General features: G+C 28.5%; 2 protein-coding genes across 2 annotated transcripts; one reads left to right on the top strand and one right to left on the bottom strand.

The window, feature by feature from the left end:
• Window positions 1-962: 962 nt before the first annotated feature.
• On the top strand, window positions 963-2,414 carry DSM5745_08659 (uncharacterized protein; the record flags this gene model as incomplete). The annotated part of the gene is made up of 1 exon (XM_026750675.1): window positions 963-2,414. The coding sequence occupies one exon, from the start codon at window positions 963-965 to the stop codon at window positions 2,412-2,414; it is 1,452 nt and encodes a 483-aa protein (XP_026600688.1).
• A 57-nt stretch (window positions 2,415-2,471) lies between these two features.
• On the bottom strand, window positions 2,472-3,812 carry DSM5745_08658 (DUF2855 family protein; the record flags this gene model as incomplete). The annotated part of the gene is made up of 2 exons (XM_026750674.1): window positions 2,472-2,768; window positions 2,832-3,812. 2 exons carry the CDS (start codon window positions 3,810-3,812, stop codon window positions 2,472-2,474), a joined length of 1,278 nt encoding a protein of 425 aa, XP_026600687.1.
• Window positions 3,813-13,370: the final 9,558 nt, after the last annotated feature.

Below are 13,370 nucleotides of genomic sequence, written 5' to 3'. Positions count from 1 at the left end.
TATTACGAAACCGCGACCTCCGGACCACCCTCCATCACCCCGCACTGTGCATTCTTCCTGTCCTTCTTTGCTGCGATTCCCGGGCTAGGCTAGGTCAAGGCAACGGGGTTTCGGGAAGTACACTAGACTACCATGGCGGTCTTGACGCATGCATAATGACATATTGTGAGTCAACGTACTCCATCACAGATACTAACAGAAGTCCTCGATTTGGCAGTGGAACCTGGAACAGGCCAAGCGCCCAGTGCTGCGGCAGGCTTGTACATGGAAGGTGAGTGTGCCTTGATTTCCTCTGCTGTGCCTGTACGTAAACTGACACTTGCAGTCGCCGAGGATGAAACAACCATGCGATAATCCAATGTCTGGCCCAGTTGGTACTTGCTCCTTGTCGTGGATTGGTTACCAAGTCCATGGTAACCAGTTACCTGCTTACACTGGCCTTCGGCGTCTAATGCGGACTTTGCTGTTGCTCTATGAGTCATGCATGATTATGGAAACCGCCCCGTTGGATCTTTAGCGTGAAATGGGAGAACGAACGAGGCCCAATGCCCTGTCTTTAAGTCAGGTATATTGCTTGAATCAGCCTGTTGCCTAATTGGTCGCTACTGTGATAGATCTGCGGTATCTGACTTGGCAAGCCTGAAGAGGATTAGATTGGCCCACTGGCACAACGTGATCCGACCGCGGCGCCTAAATCCCTTACGTTGTTGGCGTTGACGGTCGAGACTTCTTTACCCACCCAACCTCTCCACCTTGGGTCAACAGGTAGAGCCTCGCTAAGAATAGTTTGCGACTCAGTGAGTGGGCGGTGCAGCGCCTAAGGGTCATTCAAGGCGACCGGCCTTCGTTGTGCCCTGCTGCTTTCTCCGCCCTGGCTTCATGCTGCGCTTCCTCCCACCTTGAAGATATACACAAGAGTCCAGTAGACACTCACTCACTACTTTGACAACGACGGTATCAAAATGGCGCCGATTACAGCTCAGAATATGGAATATGATGATGCACTCTGGGCCAAGTCAGACGAGATGCTAGAGGCATGGAAGGACAAAATTTTCAAGCAGGACGTTTTGCGTGAGGTTGGGCGGTTCATCGCTGAGCGAAAGGGAGGGCTCCCTGACGAGCTCTTTACTCCTCGGCGAGGCGCATTCAACCTATGTTTTCATATGGCATTCAAGAATGGGAGCGGGGCAATGCTACGATTCCCGATTCCAGGATCATCGATGTTCCCGGAAGAAAAAGTCAAACGCGAAGTCGCTGTTATGCAGTTCCTAGAGTATTTCACCTCTTTTCGTGTCCCTCATGTCTTCCAGCACGGATGCGCGAAGGACAGTCCGGTGGAACTCGGCCCATTCATCCTCATGGAATACATCAACCATGAGACCAACTTTATCAAGCCCCTCAATACGCCCGGTCTTACCGGTGCTGACAGGCCAATCCTGGACCCGAATGTCGAGGTTGAAACTCTGGAAAGTATCTATGGCCAGATGGCGGATGTTATGCTCCAGATCGCAAAGCCAACATTTTCCGGAATCGGCTGCATCGACAAGGCAAACCCGGACGACGAATTCGACGATACCTGGATAGCCAAACACCGCCCACTCACCTTCAACATGAACGAGCTGGTGCAGTTGGGCGGAGTCGCGCCAGACCAGCTCCCGCAGCATCCCTTTGAAACTGCCTCGTCCTTCTACCAAGCCCTAGCTGAACTGCACATGGTCCACCTCGCCTCGCAGCGAAACGACGCTATCGCATCAGCAGAAGACTGCCGCCAGAAATATGTTGCGCGTTGTCTGTTCCGCAAGATCGCCTGCGAGCATAAGCTCAGCCCAAACGATGCCGGGCCCTTCAGGTTATTTTGTGACGATTTCAGGCCTGCAAATGTGCTTGCAGGGAAAGGCAACCAGCTTGCCGCGGTCATTGACCTGGAGTATACCTACTCGGCACCGACGGGTTATGCCTATGATCCGCCTTCCTGGTTGCTACTAGAACAACCAGAGTCATGGGAACCAGGCTTGGACGACTGGGTTGAGAAGTACGAGAAGGTGCTCCCGACTTTCCTGAAGGCGCTGAAAGCAAAGGAAGACGCTGGGATCGAGCGAGGTGTTCTCAAAGAGGAGCATCGCTTATCGCATCATATGTTGAAGAGTTGGGAGAGCGGCGACTTCTGGGTCAACTATGCCGCCAGAAAGAGCTGGGCGTTTGATTTGGTTTACTGGGCGAAGATCGATAGGAGGTTCTTTGGCGAGGGGGATATCGAGGATCGTCTGAAGCTTCTGACTGAGGAGGAAAGGGCAGCAATGGATGGATTTGTGGAGATGAAATTGAAGCAGAAGGAAGAAGGTGGATTGGGGGACTGGGATGGTATACAACAGGCGTTGGAAGAGATCGAGAAGCAGACTCTAGCGAATTCCTAGATATTCTCCACCAATGCCATCGTACCCTCCAGTGCTATAGACCGTGCCGACGTCCTCCTAGATCCGAAATACATGGGCCTCCTCAGGCCGAACCTTACTCCCGCACAGTTTCCCCCAGCACCCCTCAATCCCCTCCTCCCCAGCAACACCGCCGCCCCAAACAAGACGGAGATCCGGTGCAGCAGCCTCCCGATTCTCCAGCCAGCTATTCCACCTCTCCTGGACGCCGCGGTAGAATTCTTCTGCGCCAACAAGCTTAATCGCCTCTTCGTACGCGGGCGACGTATTCATCTGCACTCTGTTCAGGGATGCGAGCATCGCCTGTTCGGCCATGATCTCGTCGAAGGAGTAGACCTGTCACGGTTAGTTCCAGACTAATCTCACCAAACCAAGTAGAGGACATAGTAGTGAGCTAACCTTCTGCTGCCCCCCAACCGCAAGAACAACAACCTCCACCCCCTTTAGCCTCTCATTGCCCCTAATATCCTCAACAACACCCACCAAAACCCCATCGCGGCTCCCAAAGTCCGCGACAACAACTCTTTCGATCTTCGTCTCAAGCTCAAGCCCCGCAATCCACTTCCCCGCCAGCTCAACATCCGAGTACGGCAACGTCCCAACCGCGAAATTGGGACTGCCCTTCGCCGCCGCTTCAGAGAGTGCATCCACCGACGACGTGAACTGCAGCAGTCCGAGCGGTTCCGTCCCCGGCGATCTCGCAAAGAAATTAAACGCCGTCGAGCGCGCGGTTTTCGTGGATGCGCCCAGGCTCACGAAGATGCTTTTCGACAGGTCTGCGTCGGAAGCTTTCCATTCCAGCGCTCCGGGCTCGCTTGGGTGGATTGCCGGGTGAGACGCTGGGTCTGGGGTGAACATGTACTCGGCCAACAGGTATCCAGCAACGAAAATCGTGCCTACGGCTGCGTCCCAGCCAAAGGTGCTCAGGTCGTTTCCCTGGGTGTCGAAGACGCGGTAGCGGTTGTAGAGCGGGAGGACATCTTTTCGGTGCGCCGAGACCTCTTTGTAGTGGCCCGGGAGTTCGGCGGGTGTTAGTGTTAGATCAAAGGCGTGGGATCCTGTTGGCCAGAAGCCCCAGAGGATTGTGCCGGGGGTTAGGGAGGGAATCGTGCTGTCGAGGACGGTCGCGAGGCCCCATGCTGGCACGATGCCGTAGTCCGAGGGGTTATTGTAGGGGGGTGGGAGAGTTAATGGGACGGGGCAGGTGTCCCACCAGTGCATGTATGTGCCTAGGAGGGCGTAGGAGAGGTTGTTGGATGTGAGACTCAGGAGGGAGGAGCGGATGCGGACGGAGGAGGGTTTTAGGGGGGAGTCTGAAGGGGGGACGTCGATTGTCAGGTGTTCGGCGATGTTCGCCTTCGAGATGAGGTGGATTGACATTTTGATTGTTGTAGTGTCAGCCAAAGGTGGAGTTTGGTGGAGTTCTTATTTGTCAACGCCTCCACATGCCGCGTTAGTATAAAAAAGTAAGGCGCTTAATACCTTACTATTCCGGTAAAGAAATTAGGTTATTAATAAGTTTTTAAAGGCTTAAAATATTTATATAAACCCCTAGGTAGCTTTAGCTTTTAATAAATAACTTACCTTTTTTTTTATTTTTTTTTATAATATTTAATTAATAGCTTTACTAATTAATATAATATATAAAGGGCCTTATAGTTATAAGCCTAAATATTAACTTAATAGTTTAGCTTATTAAATTTTTACCTTTTTTAAATATTTTAAAGTTATTTATACCTTTAAGTATATGCCTTAAAGCTATACCAAGCTATTTTATAGTTAATTACCTTTTTTATTAAATTAAAATAAATATTAATTAATTCTTAACTTTTATACTTAATTTAAAAGTTATTATAAGCTTTATTAATAATATTATAAATATAAAAGTTATTTTTAAGTCCAGGAATAACTAGCTAGCTTAGTATAGCTAAATTTTTTACTTTACTTAAATAATAAAAGTTTAGGAGTTTCTTAACCTAAATATTTTTTAAAAAAAAAAAAAAGATTTTTTTTTTTTTTAAGTTGCCTTTTAAAAATGTAATTAAAAAAGTATTTAAAATATATAATAAATATTAGCTTAATACTAAGCATTATTATACTAAAGTTTAAAAAATAAATAAAGCTATTTAAAGGACTATTACTATTTTTATTTAATAACTTATTAAAAATAAACTTATTATAAAGGTTTTAGCTAAATTAAAGCAATAGTTTACTTTAACTAATTTTAAAACTAAACTAAAGGCATTTAGTAACTATTTTATAGCCTTAAACACTTTAATTTAATAAGGCAAGATTAGTAATTAACTTTAAAATTATAAAAACGCCTATTAAAAGATTAAACACCTTAATTAACCTAAATTAAAAAATAAAATAGCTAATATAACCTTCCTGCGGATAATTAGCAAGTATTTAAATTTTTATATAAAATAAAATACTAACTAATTAAACTAAAAAGGTGCTAATTTAATTTCTTACCTTTAGTTTATATTTAAATATTAATAATATTTTTTTATAATTAATAGCTTTTTTTAAAACTTTACTAAAGTGGTGGCCTTTATAACTTTTAATAAAAAATTAAATATTTTCTTTAAAATAGCACTAACTAATAACAAGCCTTTTTATTTATATAGCTATTTTTAAGCGGTAAAATAGTATTAGCACTTTATATAATTATATAAAAAGCCATGGTATAAACCTAAAAAAAAATATAAATAAAAAGGTTAGTAAAGCTCTTAATAAAAATAATAAATATAATAAAAAATTTTAAAAGGTAAGGGCCAAGAATAAATAAATTTTTAAAAATAAAAAAAAGTTAAAAAAAAAAGCTTAAAGAGCTTTTCTAGCTGCTTAGGCTATAATAAAAAAAGAATATTATAATTACGCGCTTGTTATAAGTATTTAAAGTAATTTAATACTTTAAAATACCTTTATTTTTAATACTAGTGCCTTTATTTATATTTATAATAATTTTAGYTATTTTACCTTTTTTAATTAATTAAAAAAAGGTAATATTTAAGTAAAAAATATAACTATTATTATTTAAGGCATGGGATTAGTACTTTTTTATTTTAAGGCTTTAAATAATAAAATAATATTTTTTACTTTTAGTAAAATAGCCTTTATACCTAGCTTTTATATTAATATCCTAGTAGCTAGGCCTTTTAAAAAAGCTGGATATTTTTAGGATTTTAATACTTTAATTATTAAAAACGGCAAACTAGTATTTTATTTTAAAAATTATTTATTTAGCCTTTAAATAGTTAAGTTTAAAAAGAACTTAAAGCCTTAAAAAAAGGCTAACACTTTAACTTAATAAAAAGTTAAGACTTTAACTTAAAAAATTTATATTAAAAAAGATTTTAAAGCTTTTTACCAGCGCCTAGGCTATATTAGTAATAAAATACTTTAATACTTATTAACTATAATTAAAAAAGTTTAGATTACTAGTTTTTAACTACCTTAGTAATATAATACTTATAAATATAAATAGGCCCCTTAATAAATATTTAAAAGGTTTAAAAATCCCGCTACTACACTATTTAATTAAGTTTACTTTAACTTAATTTTTATAAAAAAAGCAATAAATAAAAAAAAATAAGTAACTTACTTTTATAATAAAAATACTAAGTTTTACTAGGCCTATGTCCACCAGGAGAAAAATAGGTATAAAAATATTATTAAGTAATATACTAAGCTTATTTAAACCTAGTTTAATATTACTTTTAAGGTTTTTTTTAATAATTATAAGCTTATACTTAGTAATAATATTCCTAACTTTACTATATTTTAAAGTATACTTTAGAACTAGTTTACTCCCTATACTTTTTTTTAAAATAATATAGCTAAGCGCTTTAGTAGTATACTAATTAAAAAAGTAAAAATAATAGCTTTTTATAAAAAATTTTTTTTTAATATATAGCCCTAGGTTATAAAGACAGCAGCTTATATTAATAATTAAATTTTTATTAAGCTACTAAATTAAAAAATATTATAAAAAGCACTTACTAATAAAAAACCCTATATTTTTAGTATTAAAATACTGGGTTATTTTGCCTGGGCAAGATAATTTTAAATAAAAAATTTTTATAAAATAAAACCAAAGGCTTTATTAGGATACTTACTAGGTTATATTACCTTAAATATTTAGTAAATTTAGTTTTTTAAAAAGCAGCTTATACGTGCCTGTAAAAATATTATTTTTAATAAGTTTAAATTATATAATTTAAAAAATCCTTTTTTTATTATTAATATTAAGATTAAGTTACTAAAGCCTCCAGGCTAAGTTTTTAATATCCCCTTTTAAAACCGCGAGACTAAAGAAATTAACCTTAACCTTAATTTTAGTAAATTTTTTAAATAAAAAAAAAATAAGGGTATTTTAAACATAAATAGGCCACGGGTGGTAAAAATCTTAAAAAAAAAAGGTATTAGTAATAGTGGTAAGTATAAAATAAAAAATAAGGCTTAAAATATTACTAGTAAAATTAAAAATACTACTAGTAAAAAAAAGGCCTTTAATTAATTAAATAAGTTTTTATACTTACTAACTTCTAAGGCAACTCCCAAACCTTATTATTATAAAAAGCTTATATAAAACTTGGCCTTATAAATAGCTTTAAAAGCCTATTTAAAAAATTCCTAGTAATAAATTTTACGCTTTTAAATATTTTAATATTTTTTTATTAATTTAGCAAGTAAATAATTACTTAAAAAAAATAAATAAGCATGCCTAGCTTTTTTTTTTTTTTTACTTAGCCTTTAAGCTTAGCGCGCTTAAAAGGTGGAACTTTAGTAACTTTAGCTTTTTTTTTAAAAATATCCAGGCGCAGGCATAAATAATATAATACTAATAATTATATATATAATTTAAATTTAAATAATACTCCCTTAAATAATTTAAATAACCTTAATTATATTTAATTTACCTTTTTTATTCTTTATTAAAACCCTGTAAAAAAATAGCTTTATTAAAATAATTTACCTTTTTTTTTAAGCGCTAAAGTAATTTTAAAAATTATTTATTTTATAATAAGTTTTTAAAGGCTATAAATCTTAAACTAGGAGCTTTTTATAAAATAAAAGTATAAAAAGTAATAAATAAATAAAAGGCAGGAATAAACAAGCTAATTTTTTTATTATAGGTTTTTACCTATAAACTTAATATTAATAATTACTTTATTAAGGCTAAAGCCTGAATTTATGTGCGCAAAGATTTAAAACTAAAATTTTTTAAAAAAAATTAAGTAGTAACTACCTTAGCAAGGGCCTTTAAAGCTCTTATAATACTTATAACTACTTTTAATCTTAATTTTAACTAAAAAAATATTATTAACGCGTTTTTTAACACTATTTTTAAAAAGGTAATATATTTTTACTTTTTAAATAACTATAAGCAGCGGGGTAAGTTACTAAAAGCCCTTAAGGCTATTTATAAATTTTAAAAGTTTTTATACTTTTAGTAGCTTAATTTAGCTATAATACTATAAAAATTTAAATTTACTATAATTTTTAAAAAAAAGTGCCTTTATATTAGTAAGTTTATAATTTTTTTAATTTATATAAATAATATTATTATTATAAACCTTTTTATTAAAAAAGGCCAAGCTATTATAGCTATTTTTAAAAAAAAATTAGTAATAAAGTACAAGCTTTAGTATCTTAATAAAGTAAAATAATTTTTAAAAGTTTAAATTATTTAAAATAAGAAGAAGTATAAGGTTTAGTTATATTAAAACTTTTATATTAAAGTAATTATAAACTAATTCCACCTAAATATAATAATTTAACCTTTAAAAATATCTTTTTTTTTTAATAAGCTTTATTTAAACTTTAGTACTACTACACCTTAATAAATTAAAAAAATAAGGTCTAAAGTTAACTTAGTTAAATATATAAGCATGCTTACTTATTTAAATATTTTTTATATTATTAATTAACTATTAAAACACCTAGTTAATCTAGTAGATTATTATTAATATATAGTAAATTAACTTATTTTTTATTTTTATAACACATGCTTTATAGCCCTTAAATACTCTGGTTTAAATAACTTTAAAAATAAGCTTATTTTAAAGGCATATAATCCCTATAAGACCTACTTTAATATAGCTTTTATTAACTAATTTAATTACTTTTTTAGTGTAGGCTATATCTACAAGCTATATAATAATTTAATTAAATAAAAAGTTATAAAGCAGTGCTTAATTATAACTTTAATAATTAAAGTAAAATTACTTACTTTATTTAAGGCCTTTAAAATAACTTATTAATAATACTAGGTTTTTAATTTAATATAGTTTAATTTTTAATATTATTTCTTAGTTTAATATAATAATAAATAAATTATTAATATTTTTACTAGCCCTAATATTTAGTATTAATTAAAACTTTAGTATATTAATATTTATAACTTATAGCTTTAATAAAAAGTATAACATAAAAACCTTAAGATTAAATAAATTTTTATTAATTAAATAATTATAAATAGCCTTACTAAGCTATTTACTAAATAGTAATACCATAAATTTATTAAAATACTTAGTTTAGTGGATATTTCTAGCCTTATTTCTGGTATTTAATAGGTGTTAAGGGGGTGTGTTAGCTAAAGGTAAAGTTTAGTAAAGTTTTTATTTATTAATACCTTTATATACCGCGTTAGTATAAAAAAGTAAGGTACTTAATATTTTATTATTTTAGTAAAAAAATTAGGCTATTAATAAGTTTTTAAAAACTTAAAATATTTATATAAACCCCTAGGTAGCTCTAGCTTTTAATAAATAACTTACTTTTTTTTTTATTTTTTTTTATAGTATTTAATTAATAGCTTTACTAGTTAGTACGGTATACAAAGGGCCTCATATGTAGGCTTGAAGTTCTTGTTTCCTTTGTTTTGCGGCGTCGAGGTCGAGAATATATAGGATGGGTCTTCTTAACGCCGCTATTGTCCGCAGCTCAGCCGCACCGAGTCACCGTCAGCGCTACCTAGACAGTGGACGCCCCGCTAGGTGACCTCAGGTGGAGACCACAGTTAGGGTCGACTAGGTCACGCGGGTTAGGTATCCAAGGCTAACTAAAAGCAGCTAGTATAAAGCGCCTTAGTTATCTAACCCTTATTTTTTTTTAATTTTTATTTTTATACTATTAAATATTTTATTATACTTTATAAAAAATAAATAATTACCTAAGCTAGTTTAACTAGTTACTAACTAGTTTTTTACCTTACTTAATTACTAGTTATTAACTAATTATTTTATAATATTTTAATTATTATAGGCTATTAGTGCGGTAAATCCTAAAATTAAAAATATTAAAATTTAAATAAATAAATCCTAACTTATTAGTAACTAGTCCTTAACTAGTTATTTATTAATAATTATAAATAAAGGGTAATTACTATATTTTTACTAACTTATTATATTAAGTAATTATAATAATAAAGCTTAAAATATATTATAACCTGCTTAAATATTTAAAAAATAGCCTAGGTAATATAATATATATTATTTTTATAAATAAGCCTGTTATAAATATTTTAAAAATTAAAAAAATAGTAAGTATATATATATATATATATATAATTAAAGCTTAACTAGTGCCTAACTAGTTACTAACTAGTTATAAATTTAATATAAATATTATTAAAATATTAAAAAAAGTATATTTTTAACCCTTATTTATATTAAATATATTTTTATATTAAGTATTAATACTTTAGGGTTTAAATATGCCTTATAATTTATTTAAATATTAAAAGCCTTTATTACTTTAAGCTTAATAATAATAGCTAAAAAAATATTTAGTAATATTAGGCTTTTTTTAAGGTATATAAAATTAATAAAAATAAAAAAAATATTATTAAATAAGTAACATGTTTATAACTAGTACTTAAGTAGTAATTAATTAATTTTTTATTTTAATAACTATTTTTAAAGTATAAGTAAGTTATTTAGTAGTAATAAAAAAGCATTTTTTTATTTTATATTTAATAAGACTTGCAGGTCCTAAGTTATTATTAAAAAATTTATAAGTTTAAGTTTTTTAAATATATAACTAGTTATTAACTAGTTAGCTACTAGTTAGGTATTAATTATACCTTAGCTTTTATAGCCTGTTATAATTAAAACTAAAAGTTTTTAAATAATTATTACTTTATATTTTTAATATTTAAATAGGGAATAAATATTAATTATTTAAAGTAATTATTTAAAAAACCTAAGGTTTTTTAACCCTATAATTATAGTATTTATTAATTATTAATATTAAAATATTTAAAATATTATAAGTTTTTAAACTTATCTTTAATAGGTTTTTAACTAGTTACTAATTAATTAAAACCTTTTTTTATAATTAATTATATTTTATGGAACCACTAGGATGCCAGGTTAAATTTTAAATTTTTATTTTAAATAATTTTAAAAAATATTTTTTTATTTTTTTATATAAAAAAAAAGCATATATACCCACCACCAGCACCGGAAAAATTACCTTATATATATTATAAAAAGATTTAAGCTATTATTTAAAATATAAATAATTTAAATTTTATAAAAAGTAAGTATAATTTACTAATTATTAATTAATTAGCTATTAATTATTAATTAATTATTTTAGGTTAACTCCTTTACAGTCCATAGGTTAATAAATTTTATTAAAAATATAATATTAATTATTTAGGTAATATTTATTTAGTATTTATTAATATAAATTAAATATTTACTATAATAACTAAGTAAAAGCTATTAATATACTTATATAATAAAAATATTAATAACCTATACTTTAAAAAAATTTAAATTTTAAAACTATAGGTAAGTATAAGTATTTAACTAGTTAATAACTAGTTACTAACTTATTTTAGGCATATATTTAAAATATTTATTTATATAAAGGTTTTATAATTATTATTTATACTTTTAATAAGTAGCTTAAACTTATATAATTTTTAAGTATTTTTAAAATAAATATATTTTATAAGCAGGTAAATAATAATAGCCTTAATAAAGTTATTTTTACTATATTTTTTTATAAAATATAATAAAGGTAGGTTAATTAACACTTATTAATAACTAGTTAGCTACTAGTTCTAACTAGTTATATTAATTATTATATTTTATTAAGTATTTATAAACTAAAAATTAAAAGATGCTTATAAAATCTTATTTATTAAGGTTTTTAAATTATTTAAAGTAGTTTACAAAAAACTAGCAAGGTTTTAGTATTTTTATTAATAAGATTTTAAAATAATTATTATAAATATAAATAAAGATTAAATAAAAAATATTTTTTTAATATTAATTATTAACTAGTTACTAACTAGTTAGGTCTTAGTAAATATTTTTAAAGTTTTAATTTAAATAACTAGTTTTATTAATAATAGCTTTATAATATTACTATTTTTTATTAAGTTTATTTTTTATAAAAAATTAAAAATATAATTAAAAATAATAATATACTAGCTTATAGCAAGCCTTATTTATACTTAATTTTTTAATAAGTTTTATAATATTATTATATTTTTTTAAGTAAGTAACTAGTTATAAACTAGTTAAGCACTAGTTTTTAACTAATTTTTTTATTAATTTATTTTAGTACCCTAGGTTTTATTAAAAGTAAGGTAGTGGGCTACTTATAAGGCTATAATAGTAATTTTTATTAATTTTAATTTATACTATTTATAAATACTATATATATATTTTAAAAAGGCTTATTTTTATATTAATACTAGCAAGAGTACCTACTAAAAATTATATATTTTTATTAAAAAAAAGCTATTAATTATATAAGCAATAACTAGGTAAGGACTAGTTTATAATTAGTTAATATTTAATTATTAATTAATTAACTTAATACTTATATTTTAAATAAATAAAATATATCTTAATATAATACCCGGGAGATATATAATATTATATATAACTTTTAAAATAATAATAAGATAGCTTAACTTATTTTAAAGCTATAATAATAATATAAGTTATATAAAAATTTTTTAATTAATTTTTTACTAAACCCTAACTTATTACTTATTAAACTTTAACTTATTACTAATTAATTATAGTATAAAAATAAAAATAAAATATAAAAAATAATATAGCCCTTAATATAAATTTTAAAAAAAAAGCTTTTACCCTAAAATATAAGGTTTAGGTAAAATTTATATTATTTTTTAAAATTTTAAAATAAAGCTATTTTAAATTAATTTTTAAATTTACTACCTTATAGTAAAGGCTATAATTTCTAAGCCTTAGGTATTTTATTTATAACTAGTTATAATTTAATTACTAACTAGTTAGGTTATTACCCTTTATAATAAAAATAATTATATAAAATTAAGCTAAGTTACAAGCCTAATTAAAATTTTAAAAATAATTAGTTATAGTGCAAAAGCAGTACTTAAAAAATTAAAAGTTATTTTTAAAAAATACTTTAAAATAATAATTATTAATTAATTAAAAACTTATTACCCCCTAGTTACTTTACCTACTAGGCCTAAAAAAATAATTATTTAACTTATTATATATAGGCTTAATTAATTAAGCACTAGTTTTATTTAAAATTTAATAAGGCTTAACTTTTTTAATAACTAGTTAAAAACTAATTATGCCTATGCTTAGCTTATTAACTAGGTTTTTTTTTATAATTAGTTAGGGACTAGTTAGTCCACCCCTAGCTTAATTTTATTAATTATTATATTTTTAGCCCCCTATAACTTTATAAATTAGTAGGTTACTATTATTATTACTAGTTTTTAATAGCTTTTTTTATAATAGGGCCTAGTTACTAGCTTACTACCTACTTTATCTTTATATTTATTACTAACGCCTAGCACTTACCCAACTAATTATTAACTAGTTTATAACTAGTTTAATAAAAATATTTTTTTTTATTTTTTTTTTTCTTAATTTATCTCTTAATTTATATTTAAACTATATTATACTT

The sequence above is a fragment of the Aspergillus mulundensis genome (genome assembly GCF_003369625.1).
Source record: "Aspergillus mulundensis strain DSM 5745 chromosome Unknown scaffold_10, whole genome shotgun sequence".
NCBI lineage: Eukaryota > Fungi > Ascomycota > Eurotiomycetes > Eurotiales > Aspergillaceae > Aspergillus > Aspergillus mulundensis.
Note: the sequence above shows the minus strand (reverse complement) of the source record. Positions and strands in the feature narration are given on the sequence as shown.